This window comes from Aspergillus multicolor (genome assembly GCF_047715735.1).
Source record: "Aspergillus multicolor strain CBS 133.54 unplaced genomic scaffold BDW74scaffold_17, whole genome shotgun sequence".
In the NCBI taxonomy this organism is placed as follows: Eukaryota; Fungi; Ascomycota; class Eurotiomycetes; order Eurotiales; family Aspergillaceae; genus Aspergillus; species Aspergillus multicolor.
The window spans coordinates 161,882-174,626 of NW_027395968.1; the positions used below are offsets into that span (position 1 = coordinate 161,882).

A 12,745-nucleotide genomic window follows, 5' to 3' on the forward strand; every position below is an offset into this window, starting at 1 on the left:
TATTCTGTCTAGTTAATATCTTAGTATGCCTTCTTACTTAACTTAGGATAATATTTACAAGAATAATCTTTTATATAATCTAAGACTTTACTATATAGGCTTATTTCTTATTTATTTAATACTTGCTTATATTCTTCCGCGAATTTAATATTAACATGCCCATGAGCAGGGTATTTTAAGAATATCTATTCTTTATATTTATTATATTTTAATATATAATCCTGCCATGTGTGGCTAGATTCTTCCTAGCAGACTACTTATGCCGGTTTATAATTACAAGGTTTATTTCCTTTAGTGTTACTACTAAACGGGGTTTATATTTATATTTCTTAAGTATTATAGTAATTTATAACTATTTTATTACTAATTAAAACTGTTAAAGGTGTATAAAACTCTTTTTTTAAATTTAAAAAAATCTTATTACTTATATATAATCTTTTTTTATTTACCAAGAGGTTTATTCTTAAGTGATTTATATTTACTTAATATTATACTTAGCCTCCCTTTAAAACCCGTGCAGTGTCCTGCTTGTTTTTTTAACTTGTTATTAGTAATAATATTAACTTTTCTGTTTTCTTTAAGTTTTCGCGTGTTATTATTAATATATTTAATTATTTATTTATTTATCTTCTTAAGGTTATTAGTACTCTGCTAGACCTTTATTTATACTTAACTAATTTATTTTATTAGTTTATTTAGGGATTGCACTAATTTCTTTTATTATTTTATAATATTCTTAAGGATATCTTCCCCTGTAATATCCAGGAAATTGGGTTTAGTTATTGCATAGGCAGTGTATATTTATAAATTATAGGTAGCCAGTTTATGATTTTAGTGCTTTGCTTAATAATATTTCTTAATATGCCTGGTTTTTTATATTTAAAGTATTTTCCTTTAAATTACTTTCCTTCCTTGCCATTCTTTTATTTTTTAGTGGTAATAGTAGTATTTATTTCTATATCTTTATCCTTATTTTATTATAGGTTTTGTTTATTTTTTCTTATTTAATACATGTAATTATATTACTTATTAAACTATTACTTGTTCTAGCGCATTTTAATTTATAATACTGTCTTAATAAGTTTATTAAGAATATTAGATTAATTATTAATTAAAGCTAATTAGTCCTTTATCTTACTTTTAAGTCTTTTATAATATTTTACTATAAAAGCTAATTTATTCCAGGTTAAGTTTAAAGCTATTTAGTAAAATTTTATAGTATATTTACTAATAATTAACTTACCTTGGTATAGGGCTTTAATCATGCCTTAAGTGGTTTATTTAAGGTTTAGGTTACTAAATACTTTAAAAATCTGTGTTTTAAACTTTTTATAGTTTTTAAAGATTTTCTTAATTATTAGTTTTTATTTTTTTAGCTTATTTATCTAGTAATCTTGCATATATAACTTAACCTAATTAAATATAGGTTCTTTAAGGTATATTTTTATAAATATAACTTTATTATACTTATTAGCGTTCCCGAGGTTATTAATACACAGGTACATATTTATTAAGGTTAAATAATTTTATAAAAAAGATTTCTTACCTTTAAATAATTTTACTTTATTAGCCTTAATTTTTTAAAGCTTTTTAATTTACTAAGTTTATTTACTAATATAGTAATTACTTCCTTTATATACTTTAATTTTTAAGTAAGAATAGGGCAGGCTATAATAGCCTGCTATGCCTAAAAAGTTTAAGTTTTTATAATAATAGTAAATATTTTTAATTTTCTTATACTAAGGGTTTATTATTATTAGATAAAGCCTGTTAATTTATTTTAAACTAGTGGGATTTAAAAATATTTTATATATAAAAAAAAGATACAAGTCTTAAGGTTAAAAAGCTTATATAAAAAACTAAATAAAAATTAAAAGGTAGGGTAGCTTAATTTTTAAAAATAATAAATAATAACTAAAATTATTTAATACTATAAAAATAGTTCTTTTAAATATATAACTAAATTAAATTATTATAAAGCACTTAATATAATCTTTATTATATCCTGTTAAAGTACCTACTTTATAATCTTATATTAACTAATATAACTATAGTCCTTTTTTATCCTAGTATTATATTATTTACTATAATTAGTTTAGAATATCCCGCGACTCCGGTTACTAACATGACAGTTAGTCACACCGTATCGTCGTAACAAATCCATTGGTTGACATCAGCCCGCGCTGGCCGCGTTCCCTGACAGTTATATATCTAAATGTTAATGTCCGCGTGGAATATCTTGATAATGACCTTGAGCAGATCAACACTAGGTGATTTCTGCCTAGCCACAAGGAGGAGGAAGGGCTGGAAGTCCATCCTGCCGTTATTTAGGTCCCGCTTGCTTCCATTTACCCACTGCGCGCCTGCTGTAATTTTACCCAGGTTGCCAAGCAGCTCTAACATGCCTAGGTTAACAAGGTTATGGAGAAAACCATCATGGTTATATGCCCCAGGTTTAATAAACTGCATCCCGCAACAGGCAAGCTCTTGGATGGTATTATAGGCGCGCAGCCTTAATAGCCAGTGGTATGTTACCACTGGGCTGTAGGTTTGCTTTTACAAGATCTCATCCATAATAGCCGCAGTGCTGGCATAACAGGCGCATAGAACCAGCTATCCCGGGCTATTGAGAGTTCTTGTTAAGGTCCTATTTAATAAAGATTATATTACCTGCCTTGTTTTATCTAGCAAAGACACTACCATCTTTTTATTCTTAATCTACACTGTAATATTTAATGGCACTCTTCCAAGTTTGTTCTTAGCTAGGATATTAGCGCCATGAGATATTAATATATATATAATACCCTGCACCCCTAGTATTTTATTTTTATTTATAACCTTTTACTAGCCTTTATTATTATATAAAAGATAAAGACCGCGATCTAGATATATGTATTAAGCTTTAAAATAAGCACAAGCATGTAAAAAGGTTTCCTAATTCTTGTTTATAACTAATATATTAAATCTAGCTTTTAAAAGAATTAGTGTGCTTTGCAAATCCCCTAAATAATATATATAAAATAAGGTAATTTATTTTTTATTATCTTACTAGTTTATACTTAACCCTAGCTATAATTTATGCAAGCTTGTTACTAGTAAACCAAGGGTAATATTTTATTTTATATAAGTAGCCATGTGCAGCATGTTATCCTGCTTATATATTAAGGGTGTTAATACTACTTTTTTCATATTAACCACGCAATTAATTGCTTTAATATCCCTGCTATGTTATAAATCAATTATTAACCTTTATTAATAATAATCTTAATTAGTGTTTAGAGCGTGCTTAACGGCAATTACTTTAGCACATTCTTCTCAGGCCGCCACAGGGTCTCGCGGTATCCAATGGGGACAGAGCACATGCAGTGGAGGATGGTTTAACCCTTGCTATTTAGCGTGGTTGGACTAACTGCGCTCTGCTAAAGAGTATTATAAATCCTGCGGTCCCTACGGGAACTGGGGGAGCTGTTTAAGGATGCCTTAATCCACCGGTGGTATAGCGTATCACCATTATAGTTGTGATGGCCAGCGTTGGCGCCCGCCTTGAGCAGAAACTTAAATATTTTAATAATATATTTCAAATTACTAATAGTAAAGCTTAATGCCTTGTTTTTTATAAAGTTTACCACATGCATGTTAGCCCCGCGATTAAGTAAACACTATACTTCACGGGTATTACTCTAGCCTACTTTGCGCAGAAGGACTATTTAGCCTTTAAGATCTACCCTAATGGCTAGAAGAGTGTTAATTTTATTATCACGCTAAATAAGATATAACAGGACCTTACTAGCATAGTTATAATGATTAGGATTTACCCCTAATTTCACAAGCTTTTTAACAAGCTTGCCATAACAACGCGCTACATAGTATAAAACCATGTTACCTTGCTAATTAGGGATATTTTAATTTAATATATAAGGGTGCAGGACCTCCGGGTCGTGGTTACTGCTAAAGCCCTCAAAGCAGCTATATAAAGGGGTTTTACCATTATTAGGGTTAATCACGTCCCAGCAAGCCCTGTGTTAAAGTAGCACCTCCAGCATTTACTTAATACCCTTACAAGGGGTGTAAACATGTAATAAGGTATTTCCTGTAATATTAATGGCGTGCATGTTTGCCCTGGCTTTTAAGAGCTTTTTAATACCTGGGAGGCCCTTTTCCGCGAAATAAAATAAGGCCGTGTAGTAAAAACTACGTGTGTTACAGGCCTTGACATCAACACCCGCCGCGAGGATGAAATTAAGGCATCTCTCAAAGCTCTCTGTATCTCTAGTCCTGGAGTAGCTGCGGTCCGTTGACCGGCAGAGCGACACCAGAACACTCTGGGCCGGCGGCCGCTCCTTGTATCCCATCAATGCTCGAGGAATCCGCGGCGGGGGCCCTTGATACCGGGAGTTGGCTCCTAGCTTTAGCAGTAGTTCCAGAGGCTTGGGGTTTATGTTTTCCACTGCCTTTATTAGGTAGCTGCCACTAAAATCCAAGTTAAATTTAAGGCCGGGAAAGGTAATAAGTAATTAAAGCAACTTAATTTATAGGCTTTTTATATAATATAAAATAGCTAACCGCGCATGGCAAATCATAAAGTAAAAAAGTGTAAGGCCTGGTAGGCATGTGATGCCTGAGGCTTACAAGGCCCCGGTTGCGCTACTTAATGGGTTCTAGGGAAACCGCAAGGTAACTTGCGGTTTATGTGGTCTTTTGGTAAAAAGATTTATGAAAGTCATGTGACCCTAGCACAAACTCTTATAAAAAGCATGGCATAAATTAATTCAATTATACCAGCCTTCCAGGTATATTATAATAATATTTATTTAATATTAGGCTAATAATTTCTATATTTACAAGGTATAAAATTATAAGTTTTTTATATTAAGGGGTTAACACCTGCGTTTATAAGGGCCTTAATAACAGCGTGGTGGTTTACACAGGTAGCGTGGTATAGTGGCTTTATTTTATAGTAATTAGGCTTATTAAGGGCAGCGCCATGTTAAAGCAAGGTCTTAATAATACTTACATGCTTATTTATTATTACTATAATAATTACAGTTTTATTTAACTTAGTAATAACATTAGGATTATGGCTAGTAAATAGTAACTTTTTAATATAATTAATAATTTTAGCCCAAGCGGCGGCGTGCAGAGAAAAGATAATAAATAATACAAGATCCTTGCCAGGCTTTATAAATATAATTACCTAGGCTAAAAAGGTATTATTTTTAAAATTAAGAAACTAGTCCAAGTGCTAAAATATCTTATTTTTAAAAACTAGCAAGCAGCAAACATGGCTAGGCTAGTTTCTAGCCACGTAGTTAATAAAGGAATAGTTTATTTAAGCTTTTCTTAACTTGCTAGCAGGCCTATTCTTAAACTTGTATATTAAATTTAGTAAGTTTTTCATGTTTTTAAATAACAGGCTTCCAGTCAACAGGTATTAAAAATATATTATTACTATAAAATAGTATGCATCCTGTGGGTTAATAATAGGAAATATAATGGTTTTCTTTTACCAGGCGTTGGTTAAGAACTTGGTAAAGAAATAATAAATAATAAAAATAATTTTATTATCAAGTATCTTAAGTAAAGGACCGCAAAACATGCATATTATTATTTTAGTATTTAAATACTTGTCCTTCTAGTTAGCGCCCATGTATAAAAGTTAAGCATAATTATAATTTTAAGTAAATAAAAAGGCCTGGTAATATAAGTAATAAGCTATAAAATTAGGAACTAATAATTTATTAGCACAAAAGCCTTCCGCGAGTATTTATAAAGTATTTACATATACAGGTCTTTCAGGGATTTTAAAATAAAAAGTAATAACTAGCAAATAAACTTCTTTAACTAGCCTTATACCACATGCTTATTCAAGAGCTTGTTTAATAATAGTTACATGTATAAAAATAATAAATAAGCATAATTATTAATTACTTTCTTAATCTTAGCCAGGGCCTGCTTGTCTAGGTTAAGTAAGTAAGCATTCTAAAAATAATAATTAATAAACAATATAATATTTTTATTTACTTATATATTTTTTAACCGGACTTTTAAAACACTAGGGGTGTTAAGAACGGCCTAAATTTAGAAAAGTAAATAACTAAACATAATAAGCTTTACCCAGCCAGGTGCTAGCTGCCCCAAGGTAACCAGGCAAGGTAAAAAATCTACTATATAATTTACATTTAATTTATTAAGTAAATTAACAACGCAATATACCTTATTAAGTAAGCTTAAAATATTAAGAAAAATTTACTAAAGTTTATTAAGGGTAATATCCTGCACGTGCTTGTTACTAACCTAAATACTTTTTAATTATTTTACTAGTTTTAAAAAGTATCTACATAGCTAAGCAAGCTAGTCATGTACTAGTAAATAAAAACAATAATTAATAATAATAATTTGATAAAAAAACAGGAATCTTTTTTTACTATTAAAAAATAAAATTAAATAAGTAATAAAAACACTCTTTCCAGCACTAGTAATAACCTTAATTTAATAAGGCATTATAAAAAAAAATGTCCTGCCACTGCTAAAACTAAGGCATTTACTAGATTTATACACCTATTTTAAAAATAAAGGAATTAATGTACTACTAGAATTTACTAAACTTGCTATTATAATTAATAAGCTCTAGCTATTATTCCTCGCAAGAAGGGGGAAGATTAGTTTTGTTAATAATAACAAACTTGTAAGGATCCATTGTGAGATGGATTCGGAAGCAGCAGGGGGGGGAAAGGTTGGGAGGAAGGAGGCCCCGGGCGGGGGGTGGTGCGGCTTTTATAGGCAGAGGGGGACTCCGCTAGGCTGAGGTAGGGCTAGTGCTTGCACCCTGAGCCCACCCATGTCTCAATAGATAAGCCAATGGCAGTTACGAGGCTGTGCATTTGTTGATAGAGACATAGAATGCCATATCTACGGCTTACTGGGTAAGCAGATAGTGGGAGCCTGGTCAACTGGTTCATCAGATACCTTCCCTTCGGGGCTCCCAACCATATGGGATCAATGAGTTGTAGTATAGAAGCTGGTCATGAAGCCAAGAGCCATCTGCGGTGAATGGCACTCGCTGCCCATTCAATGAAGCACTGCAGAACTCCCCAGAGGCAGATCATTCACTGCTTCTTCCCTCGCAGCTCCAGGACTCCTCTTGGCGAGTATAGATACTACTTCGACCTCGTCAGGTTTCGGACCTCTACAGCTCACCGAGCCACTCCTTCATTCTTCAAGATCCTAACCAAACTTACACTCGCAATTATGTCCACCCAGAGCCAAACCAACGGACGTGGCGTCCGAGCCATGCCCCCCATCCCACTACCATCCCACCTGTCGACACCAAACCTCAACGGCCTCCCACGAGAAGTGCTCGGCGAAATCGCATCCAACCTCTACATCGAACATCTGAAGAGCCTCCGCCTCACCAGCCGCCACATCAACGAAGGCACGCTCTACAAGTTCGGCAAACGGGTCTCCGAAGTCCGCCGCACCGACCTGTCCGCCTTATCGTTGACGAAAATCGACACCATCAGCAAGTTACCTAATCTTGCCATGCATGTCAAAGAGCTACGCCTCGGGGCGGACCCAAGACATCTACGGCGCGTAGGCTGGCGCCCACTCACAGCAGCTGTGCCCCGACTAAGCATACCCTTAGGAGGCGCCCTTGGATGGTACCGCGACAATGCACGGCGTTTAGTGCTGCCCCAGCCCGCCAGCCAAGCGTGGGAAGATGTCATTGCGCGCCTGCCCAATTGCACCTCGTTCACGGTTGTCCGGCCATATCACGACCTGGACCCTAGGGACCTTTTCGAACAGTGGGGTAGACGAATTCGGATCGAGTACCCTCTCTTCAAACTCGCCGAGCTGAATTCGATCATGATGCATTCGTTCGCCGGTGGGCGCATCAAGGTCGAGAAATACACCATTGCCTGGCCGCAGAGAAGCGAGTTCATCCAGCGCACTTGGCTCGTGCGGAAATTCATCGACCTAGACCATCTCCGAAGCCCGGGCTTTGCCGCTGCATGGGCCAGTATCCGCAACTTCGAGTATACAGCCCGGATGTACAACAAGGCCGAGGCGAAGTACCTCGTCAAGCTGCTCACAATGGCCCCGGCATTCGAGAATCTGACCATCAATGCCGAGGCCTGCCAATCCGGGGCTTCGAGTGCGTTTATCAGAATCCCTGCGCGCGTTTCCAGTATTGTGCCCTTCCGGCTCAAGGGGCTAGACCTCCGCTATGTAACCTGCACTGTCGAAAACGGTCTGCCAATAATCATCCAGCCGCATTGCGCCACTCTGGAGTGCCTGGATCTGATCCATCCTACGTTTGAGCTGGGGGGCATCTCGCGCCTGTTTGACTTCTTCCGCGACAATCGCTTTCCTGCGTTGCAGAACTTTGTCCTGCATGATATACTGGACGTCAAAGACACGGCGAGCCGGATATGGGTTGACCGGAAGCGGTTGGTCATTCTGACCACCTATCCCGCTGATGGCGGATCCTGGCCCGTTAAGGAGACTGGTGAAGAGCTTGAATATTACTGTGATGATGAACCCAACACATATATCAGCTACACTGGTCCGAAAGGGGGTGATGTGTTGGCCTCGCTCCGTGCTCCGATAGGCTTTTGGGCACCGGGTTGACTCCACTGAATTTTCCTTTGTTTTGTTAATTCTTCGATTTTCTACGTTTTCTATGGCCAAGCTCTAGGTGTAGCTAATGTAGCCTTGAAGGCATGTAGTTTCAATACACACAATACTTTTTATCTCCGCTTTTTTTGCCCTCCTCTGTGCTAAGCTCGGGACTTCTAAAGTTCCCAATAAAGAATAGCCCTCCCAAATAAGGAGCATCTAGATGAGCTCAAATACTTGCTAGTTCGGTTTGGGTTATTTTGAGCAGTTTTGTTGCTTTGGGAAGTAACGTTAGAATCACAGCCTGGACTCCGTGTCTGTGAAGAAAGTAGGTAGTAACTTAACGCCCACCGCAATCTCGAGCGTGTGCCCAGTATACTTCTTGCACGCTGCAGCAGTTGCGGCCGGCCGCATACCACTATCACTCCTCATTTGCGTGGGAGTCCGCGCGCTTGGCAAGAGGAGCCAGGTACTCCATGATTTACGTGGTTCCCTCTTGAGCGTAGCAACATTGTTCTTAATAGCAACGTGATACATGATATCATGAAAATATGCTGATATGTCCACAATCATTGCTGTATCCCGCCCTGATCGATTGCCAGCGCGTCTGAGCGCTGGCCGCAATCTGATTACATGTATTTCCAATTGCTAGCTATGGTCAATGGAGACAGTTCATCATTAAGGCTACACCTGCAGTAGTAGTTTGGTGAGATAGAACGTGACTTGTTGCCGCCTCAAGTATCAGAAGGGCTCTCATCGGTAGTGGCTAGTGTAAGAAGATTACCGGTACCCCACCAATTTGTAGTGTAAACGCAAGCAGACGTCATCTGCGCGCGATTATCTTCGACAGACACCCGAATTCTTTAGGTTCTGAAGGCAGAATGGTACATTTATAGGCCCTAGAGGCTACACTTAATTTTAATTGACTATAACCGATATGTAATGAACCTTTTATGTCCTATCAAGAGGTCTAGTGTATCTCAAGGGAGCCTAGCTAATCAGTATCTTTATAGGCTCTAATTTTATAGCATTCTTAACACAGATTTGGTGTGGTTCCCTGACCGTTGCGAGGCTATTTGTTAGGTCTCTGGCAAATAGTAGTGTTAGAACTGAACATAGCAGGATTGCTCAATCATCTGGCAAGAGGGTTGCCTCTCTAACCCTGAAATGAGTACTTGATCTGACAACACACAGCAGATACCGCATAGTACCATGTCTCAACAGAAAGTGTAAATGGCATGTGTGTAGTCATTTGCTCAGGATGACAGGTGAGGTTTCATGGGGCTTTATGGCTGCATTACAGACATATTGTACCATGGTAGCAGGTAAATTGGTTAATCTCATACGTTTTGTCACCAGTCGCAAAATAGCATCCAGCATCAAATCAGCGTTGCGCTCAGCAGCAAACATGGCCGTGGCACTTGCAGCGACCTCCTTGATTCGTTTAGCAACAGCGCCCCTCTGATCAGCGTTTTCCATGATTATCGCTCTGCTCTACTAAGAGCAATGCAGCCAAGATGGATGTGCGTGGATCTTGCACTATTCAACTGCTGACGTCGAATCCCTTTTTCATCAACTCACAGACGGCGTTCGGTTCCAACCCCGTTAGAATATGGCCTTGGCTGAGCACCAAAGTCGCCGTCAAAACGAGCAGCTTTGAGAAAACGGACTGCCAAAGATCGCAAGGTCGACTATCTGTATGGGTTCCCCTTCGCTGAAAGGCCGGATTCCTTTACGGAGTAGCAAGGCTTCAATTTCTGAGTTCTCATACAGGCATCCCACCTTGATACTATTCCCAACCCAACCGAAACAGCTGTCGTGCCTTGAGCATGACGCCCAGATTCACATCTTGCTGGGTACGTCGAATACTCGTGTTGGTCTCTTCCGGGAATTGCTCAAGTGGGGCTGTATAGCCCGTGGTATGCTGTTCCAGGGATAGAGAATAGACCTAGAAATCGGCTGAGCGCGGATACTACAATTCCGGAGAATGGCAAGTGGAGCTGTGATGAATGGCAGTTCCATAGTACGCCATCAAAAGACCGTAAGATAGCAAAGTGATGACTTGGACAGATGTAATTTTGATCTAGAAACTCTAATGGAGTCTGCGTATCGAAGGTTCCGCCCAGTTCCAGCAACCGTCTCGGAAATGGTTTCCCTACCAATGAACCGAGCCTTGCACTTTAACAAAGTTTGGGGCCAACCCGGGCAGACCATCATGGCCTCCATCACATGCATTCGTGAAATCTTGGAATCGTCATCTATATGCCTTCTCAACCATGTCGCCCTTGGTGGTATGATACGCCAGGATATAAATATCCTGGACAAAGCATGGGCAAACCGAGTCTGTTGCACAAGCTGCAGGATCACTACTCTGAACTTGACCACAAAGACAACATGTGCCAAATCCAAGCACTAGCGGCTGAATTAGCCTCCAATGCGGATGTGCTTTCCCGAGAACTAAGCGCGCAAGGACACGAGCTATCCAGTCTCACGGGTTCAGATAGCCCCCTTGACTATCCTGTCATGACACCCGAGGGCTCGGCTGCGAGAGACGCAGTTATATTAGCAGCGAACGAAATAATCAGGTTGTCTACTGGGCCCATTGGCAATCTCGTGCGGTATTGCGACTCGGTAGCTATACAATCCCAAACCCAGTCAAAAAACTCATAAGTCGAGTTCGCTAATTGGATAAACTAGGCCATACAGTCTGGGGTAATCGATGCTTTGATCGAGCTTCGAGTTCCACATATAATCCCAGTCGTAGGGTCAAAAAGTTATGGCGAACTAGCCCAAGACACGGGAGCATCTGAGGATTTATTGAGGCGACTCATTCGTTTAGCCATCCTAGGCGGATTCTTGGATGAGCACGATGGATTGGTAAAACATAATTCTGTTTCATCTATCTTCGTCAAGCACCCAGAGGCTGCGAGCGCAATGCGATGGACTTTGAACTCAACCCTGAAGATGATCCCCAATATTTCAGAGTCAATAACACAGGACGGCAGTGGCTCATGCTCGAGGCTAGCCCCACTAACTCTTGCATATCGAGTTGGCGACTATCACCCGTCGTTGTGGGAGATTATTGCGCAGCAAGGGGCAGCGGGTCAAGGATTTCATGATCTTATGGCTATAGTTCAAATAGCCTCCGACACCTCGCTGCATCACCTCGTCCAGGCATTTGACTGGACTAAGATTCAATCTCTAGTTGATGTGCGAGTTATACCATCTCATCCATTTCGTTCTAATCTTACATGTGAACACTATAGGTCGGAGGCTCACGGGGCCAAACAGCCCGTGCTATCGCCAACAAGTTTCCGCATATCAAATGTACAGTGCAAGACACTAGTGAAGCAATTTCCAATGCTTCCAAGGGAACTGACATCTCATTTATGGAACATGATTTCTTTCAACCTCAGCCGTTACAAGCGGATGCATTCCTGTATCGGATGATATTCCATGACTTTGCTGATGAGGATGTGAGACGTATTCTCTCAGCGCTCAGCGGAGCTTTGGTACCTGGAAATCGTCTTCTGATAATGGACATCGTTCTTCCCGATGGTAACGAAATATCGCCAACTCTTGAGCACAAGCTCAGAATTCGTGACGTCCAGATGTTCTCTTTGGTTGCCGGAAGAGAACGCCGATTGCAGGAATTTAATGATCTGGTACAGGGTATCCTACCAAACATGAAGCTTGAAGGGTGCCACCTTCCAACTGGAAGTACTCTGAGCCTTATGTCATGGGTGTATGTGTGAAAAGCCAATGGTACAGTTTTAAGTCTAGAGAAACGCAAATGAAAGAAGCAGTGAGTAACCCGCGTATTATCGGGAGAATTTCTGTATTCTAAAAAGGATGATGTTAATTTGAACAAGAATTGGACTTTTACGCCGGCCACTAATTGTGCTGTGCATTAGCCTGCTACTAGTGAGAGAGCAAGTATCCGTTGTTTGCACGACACGGGGCAACCGGTGAACCATACTCGAAGGCATCGCGTCAGGCAATTCCTTCAAGCATCGGCCCTAGACGAGTGCCCATATCGTGAAGTTCGGGGTTATCTTGGGCAGCCCTTCTATGCTATTTGCTACTCTCAAGGTACATTGGTGACGTCTTATACCTTGACAAACTCCAG

The 12,745-nt window shown here is 39.3% G+C and overlaps 3 protein-coding genes across 3 annotated transcripts; 2 read left to right on the top strand and 1 right to left on the bottom strand.

Annotated features, from left to right (window-relative positions):
* Nucleotides 1-2,211: 2,211 nt before the first annotated feature.
* On the bottom strand, nucleotides 2,212-2,403 carry BDW74DRAFT_179376 (uncharacterized protein; the record flags this gene model as incomplete). The annotated part of the gene is made up of 2 exons (XM_073729453.1): nucleotides 2,212-2,317; nucleotides 2,357-2,403. The coding sequence occupies 2 exons, from the start codon at nucleotides 2,401-2,403 to the stop codon at nucleotides 2,212-2,214; spliced, it is 153 nt and encodes a 50-aa protein (XP_073582514.1).
* Nucleotides 2,404-7,248: 4,845 nt separating this feature from the next.
* On the top strand, nucleotides 7,249-8,628 carry BDW74DRAFT_179377 (uncharacterized protein; the record flags this gene model as incomplete). Its single annotated transcript, XM_073729454.1, has 1 exon — nucleotides 7,249-8,628. One exon carries the CDS (start codon nucleotides 7,249-7,251, stop codon nucleotides 8,626-8,628), a length of 1,380 nt encoding a protein of 459 aa, XP_073582515.1.
* Nucleotides 8,629-10,875: 2,247 nt separating this feature from the next.
* Nucleotides 10,876-12,437, top strand: BDW74DRAFT_155432 (uncharacterized protein; the record flags this gene model as incomplete). The annotated part of the gene is made up of 3 exons (XM_073724828.1): nucleotides 10,876-11,247; nucleotides 11,314-11,826; nucleotides 11,883-12,437. The coding sequence occupies 3 exons, from the start codon at nucleotides 10,879-10,881 to the stop codon at nucleotides 12,369-12,371; spliced, it is 1,371 nt and encodes a 456-aa protein (XP_073582516.1). The 3' UTR covers nucleotides 12,372-12,437.
* Between the last annotated feature and the right edge of the window lie 308 nt (nucleotides 12,438-12,745).